The 14,626-nt window shown below is 34.1% G+C and overlaps 1 protein-coding gene across 1 annotated transcript; it reads left to right on the top strand.

Moving 5' to 3' along the window:
* The first annotated feature begins 255 nt into the window (after positions 1–255).
* On the top strand, positions 256–10,831 carry LOC108370896 (kelch-like protein 12). Its single transcript, XM_017626324.1, has 7 exons — positions 256–416; positions 7,471–7,615; positions 7,729–8,275; positions 9,659–9,966; positions 10,035–10,248; positions 10,315–10,419; positions 10,482–10,831. Exons 2-7 carry the CDS (start codon positions 7,476–7,478, stop codon positions 10,731–10,733), a joined length of 1,566 nt encoding a protein of 521 aa, XP_017481813.1. The 5' UTR covers positions 256–416; positions 7,471–7,475; the 3' UTR covers positions 10,734–10,831.
* The last annotated feature ends 3,795 nt before the right edge of the window (positions 10,832–14,626 follow it).

The raw sequence follows: 14,626 nt of genomic DNA, 5'->3' as shown, positions 1-14,626 counted from the left end.
GCTTATAAAACCGCCTCATGTAAGTGTACTTTAATTTTGAAAATTTTTTAACGCTGCTGGAACAAAAATATTGTAGGGAATTTTTTGTTTGGGCGTAGGGAAAGTAGAGACTTTTTTTAGGCGATCCTAGGTATTTTCGAAAGAAACATGTGGCATCACTGCATATGTCGCTGTTCCTTCGTAGAAATTTATCGCAGCTCCAGTACACGATTGAGAGAATACATTCTATCATTCTTGGCTCCAGTAGTGCATATTGTCGCTGTAGTGCGATCGGTTGTGTTTGTTTGTTAAGTGTTCAAGAATAGGTTAAAGTCTTTGTTTTTCTTTAAGTTTTTATATGTAATTCTGCAAGTTTGCAATTTCGTATTTAGTGTATAAAAAGGAAAACAAGAGGAAGTAATTTGCGCTTTTTAGAAGTGAGTATTGTTATGTACTTAGAAGTTTACGTGTACATATACATATAAGTATGTACATACGTATGTGAGTAAGTATTTTGCATATTTGCATATACCTATCCATGCATACATACATACATATGTATTTATTTCCCTACAAATACTTAGGGGATTCACACGACGTGTTAATACGATGTTTCCACGTTTCGTAATTCGCTCTCTAAGTATTTCGTGAATTACCCTGTTTCCACGCCACACATTATTAATTCGTTTGGCAGCTCTAGTTCTTGTTCTTGTTCTTCGCTATTCATTATTATTTTTGTGTCCTGCAAATATCGAAGATGGAGCTAAAATTTAAGTTATCGTCAACAATTTTAATTTATATGGAGAATATTTTATTAATATTATTCTATAACTAGAAAAAGTGTCAGCAAATGGGACAAGGCCGGTGAAAACTTCAATATATTTCCGATAAATATTAGAGAAGACACCGATTCGTTCGTCATTCGCATGGTAATTCGGTCTGAATTATCTACAAATGAGGCAATTCGCTCTCAAGTTTTGTATGGCGGATTACGTAATTCGGTAGGTAATTGGCAAGGCGAATGACGAACGGGGAACGAATCGTGGAAACGCCGTATAAGCGTCGTAATATCTTAAGTTTTAAAATTTTTGTATGTAAATAAACGAATCAAATTGTTTTAAGGGATTCGCTATGTATGATAAGATCTAATTATATATTTTCCATCTGTTCATAAACATTTCAATGTAGTTAGAAATCTTTTAAAACCATTTCAATCGTTTTTTACATAGAAAAACATTTTAAGATCTAAGATATTACCATGGTTAACACGGCTTTTTAATCCCCTAACAATATAAGTATATTAGGGCGGTACAAAGAAAACAAAGGTGGAATTTTTGTGCTTTCACCCCCTAGGATTGTGCTGTATCGAAAAAATATTCACCTGTTTAATTTTTTTTTTAACCAAAAGAATATTTAGAGGTTGCTCATAGTTTTCCATGTATTTTTGTATGCGGAAAGAAAGTTTTTCGTAAAAGAAATGGTTTAGAATTCTTGAGTATCTATATTCTTCAAAACCCAAAAAAAAATGCAAAGCGGGAATCTTTAAAAATAATAACTTGAAAAAATGGTAAAAAAATAGGCACACATTATTCTTTGAAGTCTCCTTATTTTAAACTTAGTTTGCCTATTGCAAAATATAGATTTTCAAGGACTATTGAATAGTTTTTCCCCTATATAATCGGTGGGCCAGGCTAGTATTATAATACTTATAATAATTATACAATATATATATATATCCGATAATTATCGGGGCTAGATATAGCGTTTATTTTCGTGCCAAAACCTCAGAATTTTAGGTCTGACTTCGTGGTTTTTTCTGGCCGCCCTTTTACTTTAAATATGTATTCATAATGAAATTTGGACTGCAGTTTATAAAAATAAATTTTCTTTGAAAAAAATACTTTCTTAGCTTTTTTCTTAAGTCTATTAGAATATAATACTAACAAATTTGCTTGAATTTTTTTACAATGTCACTTGTTGGCGTACTACTAGTGTAGTCTGTCGTAGAAAATAGCCATATTTCTATTTACATAATATATGGGTATATTGTTTATCCTAAACAAAATTTATTTTTGTATACCTTGAAGTAATGTTGCCGTTCTTAGCCTAAGAGATATTAATTTCTATTTTGTGAAGGATATACTTAAGAATTGATTTAAAGAAATCGACTTCGCGGAACTTGACGGGTTGGCGAAGAGTTTTTACGGGTGAATAAACCGACTTCGACTTAAAGCTATTTTTCAGAGTGTACAACTTTTTCTAACCTTTTTTCAAAGTAAATTTAAGTTCGATTTTGTGATCATCTCGTAACCACTGCATATAATATACTACATGGCACCCTTTGAGCGCTTTGAGTGACCCGTAAATATTTTTTGATTTCAAAACAAAACATCAGTGACTTTATAGCTCAAATCTAGGTAAGAGAATTATAATTCCGACTTTACTTTTCTCCGATGCATATTGAACCACCACAGAGCATGTGCACATCCTAAGTATTTATATTATATGTACATATGAATTTATGTATGTATGAATGTACATACTATGTATGTATATGGTGCATAAATACGCTATTCATACACATCCATACATATGAATGTATGTATGTCACNACCACCACAGAGCATGTGCACATCCTAAGTATTTATATTATATGTACATATGAATTTATGTATGTATGAATGTACATACTATGTACATATATATGGTGCATAAATACGCCATTCATACACATCCATACATATGAATGTATGTATGGCGTCGTTTAAAGTACAAAACAGCGTATCAACAAAATGTGAAACCGCGTATGTGAGGTTGCATAAATTATTTTCTAGAGTGTAAAAACTCTCATATTTCAAAATGGTTCCCTTTTTTATAAGGCAATCGCATTTCTGGCTAGTATATTTCAGGACGAATGGATAAGGATTGAGCTGAGAGCTTGTGTGAGCAATATCAATTTTTGGCAGCAAATATCAGTTACGCGGTTATGCAGAATAATGACACGCGGTTTTGTGCTTTAAACGACGATATGCATTTATGTACCCTTGTGGTCAGCTGATTGTACTGAAAATCTGTAGTTAACTGACGATTCTAAGTTAACTACGCACTGTGAATTTGGCCCTAAGTCAAGTGACATTTTGACTAGTTTTGGCTATTTTTCTTTTGTTTATTTAATGTTTATACTTTTTAATAAAAGTCTAGCAGTTTACCTAACCAACCCCATATAAATCCACTNCAGAATAATGACACGCGGTTTTGTGCTTTAAACGACGATATGCATTTATGCACCCTTGAGGTCAGCTGATTGTACTGAAAATCTGTAGTTAACTGACGATTCTAAGTTAACTACGCACTGTGAATTTGGCCCTATGTCAAGTGACATTTTGACTAGTTTTGGCTATTTTTCTTTGATTATTTAATGTTTATACTTTTTAATAAAAGTCTAGCAGTTTACTTAACCAACCCTACCTACATAAATCCACATTTCAAACTTCGTACAAAAATTACGAAAATTCAACAAACTTTAATATTTGTACCCGAAAATTTTAAGCTTTTTATTCAGAAATTTTAGAAAAAACTTCAGTATACAGTTTTGTAGATCATTAAGTTTTAGTGGGTTAAAGTGCAAATTTCAAGTCGCTGGAAAATCGCGTTGATTTGTAATAATTTTTTCGCTGGCGGTGTTATGCATTTTCTTCCGTATAAAATACGCTCGACAATTTCGTTTGTATGGGAAAAAGTGCTTAGCACCATCAGAAAACAAGAATATTAAAAATCAATATGATTTTCTAGCTTCTTGAAATTTACAAAACTGCATAACCAAATTTTCACTAAAAATTCGAAATAAAATGTTTACGATTTTTGGCTGCAAATGTGAAAGTTTGTTGAATTTTCATAATTTTTGTACGAAGTTTGAAATGTGGATTTATGTTGCGCTGGTTAGGTAAAGTGTCAAACTTTTATAAAAAAACATATACATTAAATAAGCTAAATAAAAATAGCCAAAACTAATTAATATGTCAGTTGACTTAATCATTCTTCGCAAACAGAAGTACCCCTTCAAAACTGGTTCAGATAAAACAAATCAGTTATGTTCTGGAAAATTGAAAGGAGTAGCTTTTTTTGAAATCTAATATGGCGGGCGAAGTTTTTAAAATGATTGGATTCACAAGAAATTCCATTTGGCGGAAAACTTTTTAAAAATTTTATTGAATTAGCTCGAAACTTGTTCCATGAATTTTTTAAAATTAAATTTTTTGAATGCACTATATTTAATACACCATTTTTAAATTTAAAAAATGCATGATTATATTCGCAATCAGCGACCCAAGAACCCCTAAGTAACAAACTTCCAGTAATCCAATAGTTTTTGAAACTTTGTCCGCCATTTGGATTTTAAAAAACGCCAGACATAATAAAAAAAACCAGTTTTGGAGCTTCAGTTGTCGAATAATGCCTAATATAATTGTATGTACAAACATATATACACACGCATATGCATAATGGTAATCACAATCTGGTGCATATGGTCTTGCGTTTGCATATTTTAGTGCATTTGCTTTATCTTTGCTACCATAGCAACCCTTTGGTCACAATCAGTGTTGCCATATAACCAGTAGTTATAACAGAAAATCGCATATCTGAACAATCAGTTGTATGTGAGCTATATGTAAAAGTGACCTGTATATTCTGTTGTTAATGGGTGGAAGTACATATTGCAAAATTTCATGTTCCTAGGTGCATAAATGGAGGAGTTATAACGAATATTCTCATAACTGAACAATCAGTTGTGTGGGAGATATATGTTACAGTGACCCGATCTTAGTTATTTTCACTGTAAGTATTCTGTTAATAATGAGTGAAAACGGTGCGAATTTTGATATTCGTAGCTGCATAAATGAAGAAGTTACGGCAAAAAATCTCATATCTGGACAATCAGTTGTATGGTGGATATAGGTTATAGCGACCCGATCTTCGCCATTTTCACTGAAAGTATTCTTTTGATAATAAGTGACAACAGTGGAAAATTTCATTTGCCTAGCTACTTAAATGGAGGAGTTATAACAAAAATCTTATATCTGAACAATCAGTTGTATGAGAGCTATAGGTTATAGTGACTCGATCTTTTTAATTTTCACTCTAAGTTTCTTTGTTGATAATGGGTGGAAGTACCGAAAAATTTCATGTTCCTAACTTCATAAGTGGAGAAGTTATAACGAAAAATCTCATATCTGAGCAATCAGTTGTATGGGAGCTATATGTTATAGTGGCCCGATTCTTCCGGTTCCGACAAATGATTAATACATAATAAAAATACACCCACCTACCGAATTTGATCGGGATATCTCGAAAACTGAGAGACTAGATTGCATACAAACAGACGGACAGACAGAGAGACAGACGGACAGTATACATTTTAATGGGTCTATCTCTTCTTATTCTGGTACTTACAAACATCGGACCAAAGTTATAATACCATTTCATGCTCATGAAAGGTATAAAAATGGCTTTCAAAATATATATAAGTATAGAAAAAATTTGAGAATATGATATTTATAGCCGGTTTCACCAATTTCCATATAAAATTAAAATCATTTTTCACTTAAATTGATTTCGTGAAATTGGCCGTTACTAGTGTTTGGAAGTATCGAGTACTTTTGGGGATCGAGTTCTTCGATATCGATACTTTTAAGGATCGGGTATTTTTGGAAGTACCACTGTATTAAATTTAATAAATTTATCACTAGTTTCATCAAATGAATGAGAATACATATGTATATACATATCTATATGTAATTGTCCCGTTTCACTTCTTTTATATGTTTTTTCATAGTACTAAGTTTTACTAACTGTACTGGGTACAAATACCTGTAGTACTTTTCAAAACTTAAAATTGGGTACAATCATTTCTGAATACCGGTAAATGAAAATAGAACTCTGTAAGTATCAACACTTGGTACTGAGTACTCGATCATGAGTACATGCATCAGAGCGATTATTTTTACAGAGCATTTTTGAGTCCTCAGTACTTTCGAGTCTTGTGAGTACATACTGAGTACCTACTTTGAAGTGCTCGGTAGCGATACTTTTAAGAATCGGATACTGTCGTTCCCTTTGAGAATCGAGTTGTGAGTACTTTTGGTTTCGACAGCAGCTAAATAGTACATCAGTTACATAATTCACGTATATTTCGTAATATTTCATTCAATATTTCTTTTAAAATGTAAAATTTCTTGCAAATTCACTTATCGTGAAGTGAAAAGTTAAAAATTCACACTGAAATAAATGCGGTGTAAAATTGTCATTTTTATCATTATATGTAATAGTTTTTAACTAAGGCCGATTTCGTTTCTACCGAAAAGTTCAACCTTTTCTTTGCCTTCTACGCACAAACACTAAGAAAAGGGCGACGAGAAGGCAAAATTTTTTGTAGAAACGAAAACGCCATAAGAAAAATGATTAATTTCTCGATCAATTATATTTTGATTAATCTGAATCCAATTGATTTTATTAAACAGAGAACTCATTAGATAACCTGACTAATCAGAAACGTGAATAACTGCTACTTTATATATATTTTTTAATAGAAAAAAAATTATAGACAAATGCATATCTATACATATATGTTCATTTCAAGGAACAACCCTGAAAACAATTTTTTTAGAGTATTCTGCATTGTAAAGAAATTTTAAAGAATTCGTTAAGATTTAATTCGATTTTTTGCCGAATTTTCTAAAATGAAATAAATTACGCACACTTCCATTCTTTTACGAAATTTCGGAAGAAAATCTGTGAAGCAACGAAAATAATGCTGCTATGTGAAGAATATCTTTCANTATAATTTTCTTTGAAAATTCGTAAAAAATCGTTACAGAAATGAGATACTCCTAACGATTTCCTTAAGATTTCGGGAACTTTGGTTTGCAGGGAACATAGTAGCCCTACAAACACAGTTCCCGAAATCTTAACGAAATCTTTAGGAATATCTCATTTCTGTAACGATTTTTTACGAATTTTCAAAGAAAATTATATGAAGTGGTTGACATGAAATCGTAAAGAAATATCTGTACGAAAAATAAAGAAAATTCTGAAAAAATTCTGCAAGAAATTCTTCAGATAGCAGCATTATTTTCATTGCTTTCCGATTTTCTTCCGAAATTTCGTAAAAGAATCGAAGTGTTAACAGTTTATTTTATTTGAGAAAATTCGTCAAAAAATCGATCTTTACGAATTCTTTAAAATTTCTCTACAATTCAGAGTACTTTGGAAAAATGGTTTACAGGGAATCTATTCTCTTGGCAATTTCCAAGAATAATCAGATTACTTACTTACCAAAAGCTTAATGATTTTTGGCGAGCCTTAGTCTTTGGAAAATATAAACGATATCATTTTTAAAACTACAGTAATACGATGCTATTTTTATCAGCTCCTTATGCGTTCAAACTGCATAATGGACATCAAATATTCAATCATTCTGTTTAATATTTCTAGACATAATGGCCGAAGCATTGCCAAACAGGCGATTTATTCCAAAAGACAAAGTTTTCATCGAGAAAGCTTGGGATAAGTTCTTTGAATTCTTTGATGATGAAAACCATACAGACGTAACATTCTTGTGGACGAACAGTCAACAACGGTGAGTTACACAAAACTTCTTTGTACACTAAACAAAAAAGATTAGGCCTCAAAACGAAATTCAAATTTTCATTGCCAAATTTCAATATGCTTTGGGTATTTTTTTCCGTTCAGCATTACAGCTCATCGCCTCATATTGGCCGCATCGAGTGCTTACTTTAATGAACTCTTCCAAACGCCTCGGGGCATCGTGCCAGCGATCTATATTGAAAATGTTGCACCACAGCCTTTTGAATTACTTATTGCATATTGCTACTCGGGCAAGCTTTATCCCACAAAGCATAATGTGTGCGAACTTTTGAATGCAGCAACAACTTTGAAACTTTGCGGTGCTGCTGCTATTTGTACAACTTACTTAAAGGGCAGCACGGAAGACCCACAAATGAGCGTTACGCCAGTGAACCCTTCAACAAGTGGATCCATGAATGCAAATCCAGGTGCCCCAGTAATCACAACCAGCCAGGCTCCAAGTAGCGTGCCGTTGCGCAATTTCAGGCCAGACCAAATTGGATCGCGAACGAATAGTGGCGCTCGAGTGAATCAAACCAAAACTATAAAGAATACAAATTTGACTTTGTCACCGTCTGCTCGCAGAGCGACTGAGAGAAGTATTCAAAAGAAGGAATCCATTTTGGCAATACGAAAGTGTGACTGGCAAAATGTAAGAAACTATGCAATTTATGTAATTTTCGTTAGTTCTCAGGGCATGTAGAACTTTTGAAGCTTTGAGAATTCGTTCGGGAGTTTTTTTAATCAAGATTTCTTTTATATATATATGTATATATATAGTGACGTCTCGAATATGGATATCTTAAACTAATCCCTTTCAGCTCAAATAACCCAGCAAATCATTAGCTATCCGTGCAAGCGTGGCCAAAATTCTTAGGCATCGTCGTTTGTTTTATAAAAAATAAAAGCAATATATGTATGTGGGTAGTTTATAAGCGGGTTTCTGCTTTACATTGTCTAAACTCTGCATAGCCAAACTCCTTTCTGCACCAACTGAGATGAACGTAGGACACGATGACGACTTATTTGTCTTGGCGAAGAGAACCTACTGGCGGCCTCTACTTTTTGCCCTTCACATGTTCCTTCAATTCGACGACCCTAAATATTGGTTCTGAGTGTTCCGAAGTCGGTTGACGTAGATTTAAAGTGAAGTGCGAAGGAGACGGTTCTCTTTCAAGGAAGTAACTGTTCACTTGCTTACTAAGGTGCCATACGGCTACATATCAAAAGGCTATGTTGTGGTACTTGTAGTTGTTTACGCGGAGAATCAAAGCAAATTTCAATTACTATTGTAATGATTTCGGGGTTTTCACAGTCGGATAGTAACCAATCGACGGAATACCCAACATCAGCTTGACCTTCGTCTAGGCTGCATATACCTAATGGTTGTCGAGTAATTCGCAGGAGAAAGTTTTCGGCTGTTTTTGGCGAAAAAGTGAGTCTGATTGGAGAAATAGATGCTTACCTTCGATTACAGATCATCAATGCCCTTGCTGGATACCGAGAAATCGGTAGCATATGAGATCAGCGAAATTTCCTCTGGTGGTTTTGGTGAGCTTTGAATTTTATATAGTCCACCACCATCGAGCACTCCTAGTGCATATATGTACATGATCAGTCGAACCTGTTTTTTAATGTTTCTGTGTGTGTTCAAGAAAGTGTTGAATGTTGATTTCCGCAACAGCCGATTCCATGCACCGGAATAAGTCGAGATAATAACCCTGTTTCGTTTATAGTTAGAGCTCGCTGATTCATATTGTATAGGTATCCTTAAATTTTTACGGTATATTTGGGCAGTTCTAAAAGAAGTTTCCTTAGTTTTCTTTAGAGCAGTAGACCACGTCAGAGGTCGCGGTTATATTGCCCATAATAATCAGGCAGGTTCTGCATTGCACTTCCGAGTGAATTTCAATAAAATGCGCTTTGAATTCAAATTGGCAGGGGTTGAAATTCACTCGGAAGTGAAATGTAGAACCTGCCTGAATAACTTCAAATTATAGATAAATCGTCAGTGATTGTTTAACTTTTTTTTCAGGACAATGAAAGTTGTATATATCGGTGCGATGAATCTGCGAAGCAATGGATACAATACGACGTATTGATTTTCCCTACAATGTACTCAGCCTTAGCATACTCAAACCGAAAACTAATCTCCGTTGGCGGCTTGGTGGAAGATCAACCAACAAGTAGTGTATATTCATACAATTTAGCGACCCAAACATGGATGGGATTGCCAGCAATGGTGATGTCTCGAGGCAGTATGTGTGTCGCTACAGTCAATGGTAATATTTATGCAATAGGCGGATATGATGGCTCAAACAGGGTCCTCGGTACTATGGAAAAGTAAGAACATTTATGAAAGATAATTGTAATTTCAAATCGTATAAATTTTTCAAAACTTTTTTCATTAGGCTCAATCTCACCAACGGAAAAATGTGGTTTTTACTTCGGAAAATGTCAATGCCACGACGTAATGCCACTGCTTTGGCTATTGGCGAACTTATTTATATAATCGGTGGTTTCGATAAGGATTCGCAGCAACTAAGATCGGTGGAATGCTACAACATAAGAACGACTACCTGGACTAAGTGTGCTGATATGCATACTGCTCGACATGACTGTGGAGTGGGTTTCCTGACTAGCGTCAATATAAAGATATGCATTCTAAAACTTTTATAACTTTTCATGCAGGCATCCGTATTAAATGGTCTCATATACGTAATCGGTTCAGGAAACTTGCCGCCTTTCCGTCATGATGTGGAATGCTATAATCCGCATACTGATACCTGGACGAAGGTAAGTAAGGGTAGAAACTTAGTTGAAAACAATAAGCTCAACTATAATTTAAAATTTGATAGGTGTCTTCATTGATTACCGCACGACATGGCATCAATGGCGTAACATTCAATGGACAATTGTTGGCCGTCGGTGGTTTCTTACCAAATAATAACAAAGGCTTAGTTGAAATGTATAATCCAACGCAAAACATTTGGGCGGAAACAATGCCGCTGCCAACCGCTGGTATATATAAGTGCGTTGTTTTGCCCGCAGAGGAGCTCGTTAATATGGAGCCAGCCCGCAGAGCCAGCCTAGCTTTAAGTCGTACATAAATTGAATTTCCTGACGTGTCTTTGTTAACTGCGTGTTTGTATGTGTGCTGCACTAATGAAGCTGCTTTGAGGCAAAAATTATATGTAATTTTACCGTATTCGGATGTTTTTTTATACCCACAGATTTATAGAATTTAGTATTTAATGCAGGGACCGAAAATAACAGTTACTTTTTTAACAGTTAAATTTGGCCAAATATTTTTTAAGGCCGAAATAAAAGTCCCTTCCTAATAATGAAAAAACCGCTTATAAAAATTAAACAAATTTGGTATCAAATGAAAAAGGTCTAAAATAGCTTTAAACGTGAAATGTCTAAACGAGGAAAGTCCCCTATTGAAAAATATTTCAATAAAAAATTACCAAGTGGAGAAGGGCTGGGCTTTACTTGGCATTTCTAATTGTCGTCAGTTGGAACAGAACAGAAAAGACTGACGTGCTTTGGTGAACTCGCCAAAATCGCTTAGGCGGTTACAGCGCCAAATCAGAAGAAGAAGAAGATTATACTCCAGCTCCGAAAAGCAGATGGTTTGTATGGAAAGTATTTTAATGTCGGACCAAGTTTAGAACCTTTTCGTTGCTAACTAAGCTACAAACGCAACGGACACCTACGCTAAACAAACATACAATTTTGCAGGCTAATATACACACAGATATCTATACATAAATACCTATAGTTATAAAGTTACTTTGGAATAATGGTATGCGATTGTAATCGCCTGCATGTCCTTATTTTCTAAGAATAAGCGTTGTTTGCTTCTCCCCATATATTTTATACTCCACACGGAGATTAGAAATTAGAATCATCTTAGATTGCCTTGAGTATGTGTTTCATATGCTGCTGTTACTACATCTACCTATATATATATGTACATATGTATGTAGGAATACCTTATCCTGTTGCTATTATTGTTGTCGCCATTAATGATGTTCATATGCCGTTGGCAACATTAAAATGGGCGTTGGCTGTCAGAAAACTAAGCAGCAATTTTCGATGGCGCAAGGTTTCAACAGTCACAGTGTAGAAGAAGGGCGCACGGAAAAAGTATAAAAGAATTTGGTGGGCGATAAAAGTTAAGGAAGTGAGTTGAGGTAGAGGTACGGAAGTGAAAATGGCAAACAAAATGAAATGACTTTGTAGAATGCCCTGATTTTTCCGACTCAAAGCGATTTGGTGATGACAACATAAATAGGTCATGAAGGTTGCTGCCGTCACAGCATAGGAAGCGAAGGTTTACTTAAGGTGATGCTGTCGGTGGTGGTTGTGGGTGTGATGGCAATGTTTGAAAATAGCAGGGAATATCGTAAAACAGACACATCTTAGCGGGTAGAAGCGGCCGTAGCAGTAGCCATTTGTTGTTGGCTTACATTTATTCCCTGCCATTCCCACTTAAATTGACAGTACTTCAGTGCTTACGTCAAATAATGTTTATTATAGTTAATTATTATTGTTTTGCTGGCTTGTGTTGGCTGAAGAGCGAATGTAGTTGTAGAAGTGCAATCGATGAAATTATACCCATACGCAGTGGTGGTGTGCGCCCACATACACAAAAGTGAAGTTACTCGCCCTAATAACCAAATCTGCTACTCAGTAACTTGCAAATTTTTCACGCTTCAGAGAATTGTTGGTGTGGCGTTATTCGAGGCCTATGTATGTATTAAGGGTGCCAAAATGTGAGGAAAACTGTGATCCCGGCTTTTAGGGATATTTTTAAATTCAATATTGAAAGCATTTAAACATACCATGAAATAAAGCTATTTAGAATTTAAGATAAACTGATTGTGAGACTCTAGCTTAGAGTGAAAAGTTGCTAACTTAACTTTTTATGAAAAATCATATTTTGATACAGCGAGGCTAGAAAGGAGTAAAGGTCCTGGTCTTATGTTTTCTCGTTTATATTCAATGAAAGGAAGAATTTGCTAAGTCCAAAAAGCTCTGAAATCTTTTAATAAAGATAGAATCCCTCTGATTTGTATGGAGCTTTGCTTTGCTTTAAACAGGAAAAATGTTGTATTCAAAGTTTTGCGAAATACTTGAAGAAAATGGCTACAAGAAGTTTTTTCCTCTCCTGTACCATTTTTAAATTGGGACTTAGCAGCTTTGCACTCTACGCTAGTGATATTGATTAAATCAAACAAACTTTAAAGTAAAACATTTATTAAATTGAATTTAAAAAACCATATGATTGAGCATGATGCAATAATTAAAGGTGTTATATGTAGGCAACTTCTCGCTCTAATCCGGCATCTTGAACTACCTTAGGAGAAACAGTGCTAATTTGCTTTGCTAACTGAACATTTCCCAAAATATTAGAAAAAATTCTAAACTAGTTACATTGATTCAAATTTCGTTGTTCGTTCTGTTCTTATTCGCTGACATTTATTTTCAAATTGCTTGCAAATTGTTGCGTTCCTGTTGCGCCTTTGCATTAGTGTGTGCGTTGTGCTTTAGACACGTCGAAGTAAGTTGTAAAAGTAAAAAACCATTTTTTTTTTCAGATTTTTTTTTTATGCTTCTGCTGTGCTGCGCTCCTGCTCCACCCGCGTATTAGATTGCTGCGTTCCTAGTTAATATACATATCGTCGTTTAAAGTACAAAACCGCGTAACTAACATTTGCTGCTAAAAATTGGATTTGCTCACACAAGTTCTTGGCTCAATCCTTATCCATTCTTCCTGAAATATACTAGCTAAAAATGCGATTGCTTTTTAAAAAAAGATAACCATTTTGAAACATGAGTCTTTTTACTCTCTTCAAAATAATAGAGGTTGCATATCGCATACGTGGGTTTGCTTTATCTTGATACGCGGTTTTGCATTTTATTGATACACGGTTTTGTACTTTAAACGACGATATGTAGATGTATGTACATACATATCACATATACTGACTTAGATAAGTACAGACAATTAATGATGTGTACATGACATTTTTTATATTTTTATATCGCCCGATTCTGTGCACTTGATAAATTGAAAATCTTTATAATTTGTCAATTTTTATTATTTATCAAGAATTGGTATTCTAGCACAGAAATCAAAGGCTCTTTTTTGATAAATTATCAAGATTGAAAATGCTATTGACAAATTGCAAAAAAATTCTAACACTTCTGAGAAAAAAGTTTGAATTTTGGGTGAAAATTTGTTGTATTTTTTGTAGTTTTCTGCGAAGTTTTAAAATTGGGTTTATATGTGTTTTGTTATTTTTATTGCAAATACTTAGAAATAAATAAATAAACATGATTGGGAAATAATATCACTTTAAAATGGGGTTGCTATTGATATGACCGATACTGTATGTATAAAATAAATTCTGCACAAACTAAACTAAAATGAACACAACGTATTAATTACAAATTCTGAAATATATCGTTCATTTCAAAAACAAATAAGTAAAACATTAAAAAGTAGTAAATGCTTGCTGTATGACACGAATTTGGATCTACGTGAACTTGGGTAATTTATAATTCCTTATATGATACTGAAAGTATCCCTTATATAACACTTGGAAGACAAAAACAAACCTATAGTGCGAATATATCAGGTTTGATAGCTGTTGGCCATACCAATAATGTCTCATACTCGAGGTTTACTAGATAATTCGTGTTCTCCGAGAAAAAAATTTTCACGATCAAAAGATTCTGAAAAATCATTTTTCTCCGAATTTTGAACATTTATATTTTTGGCCTATATTTTGTTCAAAATAACAATACAAAGCACTGAATTGATCTAGTAAAACTGAGTATGAGAGCATTATTGGTATGGTCAACAGCTATCAAACCTGATTATGCGCACGAGAAGCCCATATGAGAGAGGGGGACAAAAGATCACACGTAAATGAATTCCTCTATTTGGCCTGTACAATATAAGGAAGCATATTTTTTGACAGAACACGCC

Source organism: Rhagoletis zephyria, unplaced genomic scaffold (genome assembly GCF_001687245.7).
Source record: "Rhagoletis zephyria isolate East Lansing unplaced genomic scaffold, Rhagoletis_zephyria_1.1 Rzeph_scaffold_04559, whole genome shotgun sequence".
NCBI lineage: Eukaryota > Metazoa > Arthropoda > Insecta > Diptera > Tephritidae > Rhagoletis > Rhagoletis zephyria.
This window is presented reverse-complemented; position numbering and strand designations above follow the sequence as displayed.

Excerpts from the sequence above, each read along its gene's own strand:
- LOC108370896 (XM_017626324.1), top strand. The coding sequence starts at position 7,476 with ATGGCCGAAGCATTGCCAAACAGGCGATTTATTCCAAAAGACAAAGTT. Across the intron at positions 7,616-7,728 it reads TGGACGAACAGTCAACAACG|CATTACAGCTCATCGCCTCA; the intron begins GTGAGTTACACA and ends TTTTCCGTTCAG. Across the intron at positions 10,420-10,481 it reads ATACTGATACCTGGACGAAG|GTGTCTTCATTGATTACCGC; the intron begins GTAAGTAAGGGT and ends AAAATTTGATAG.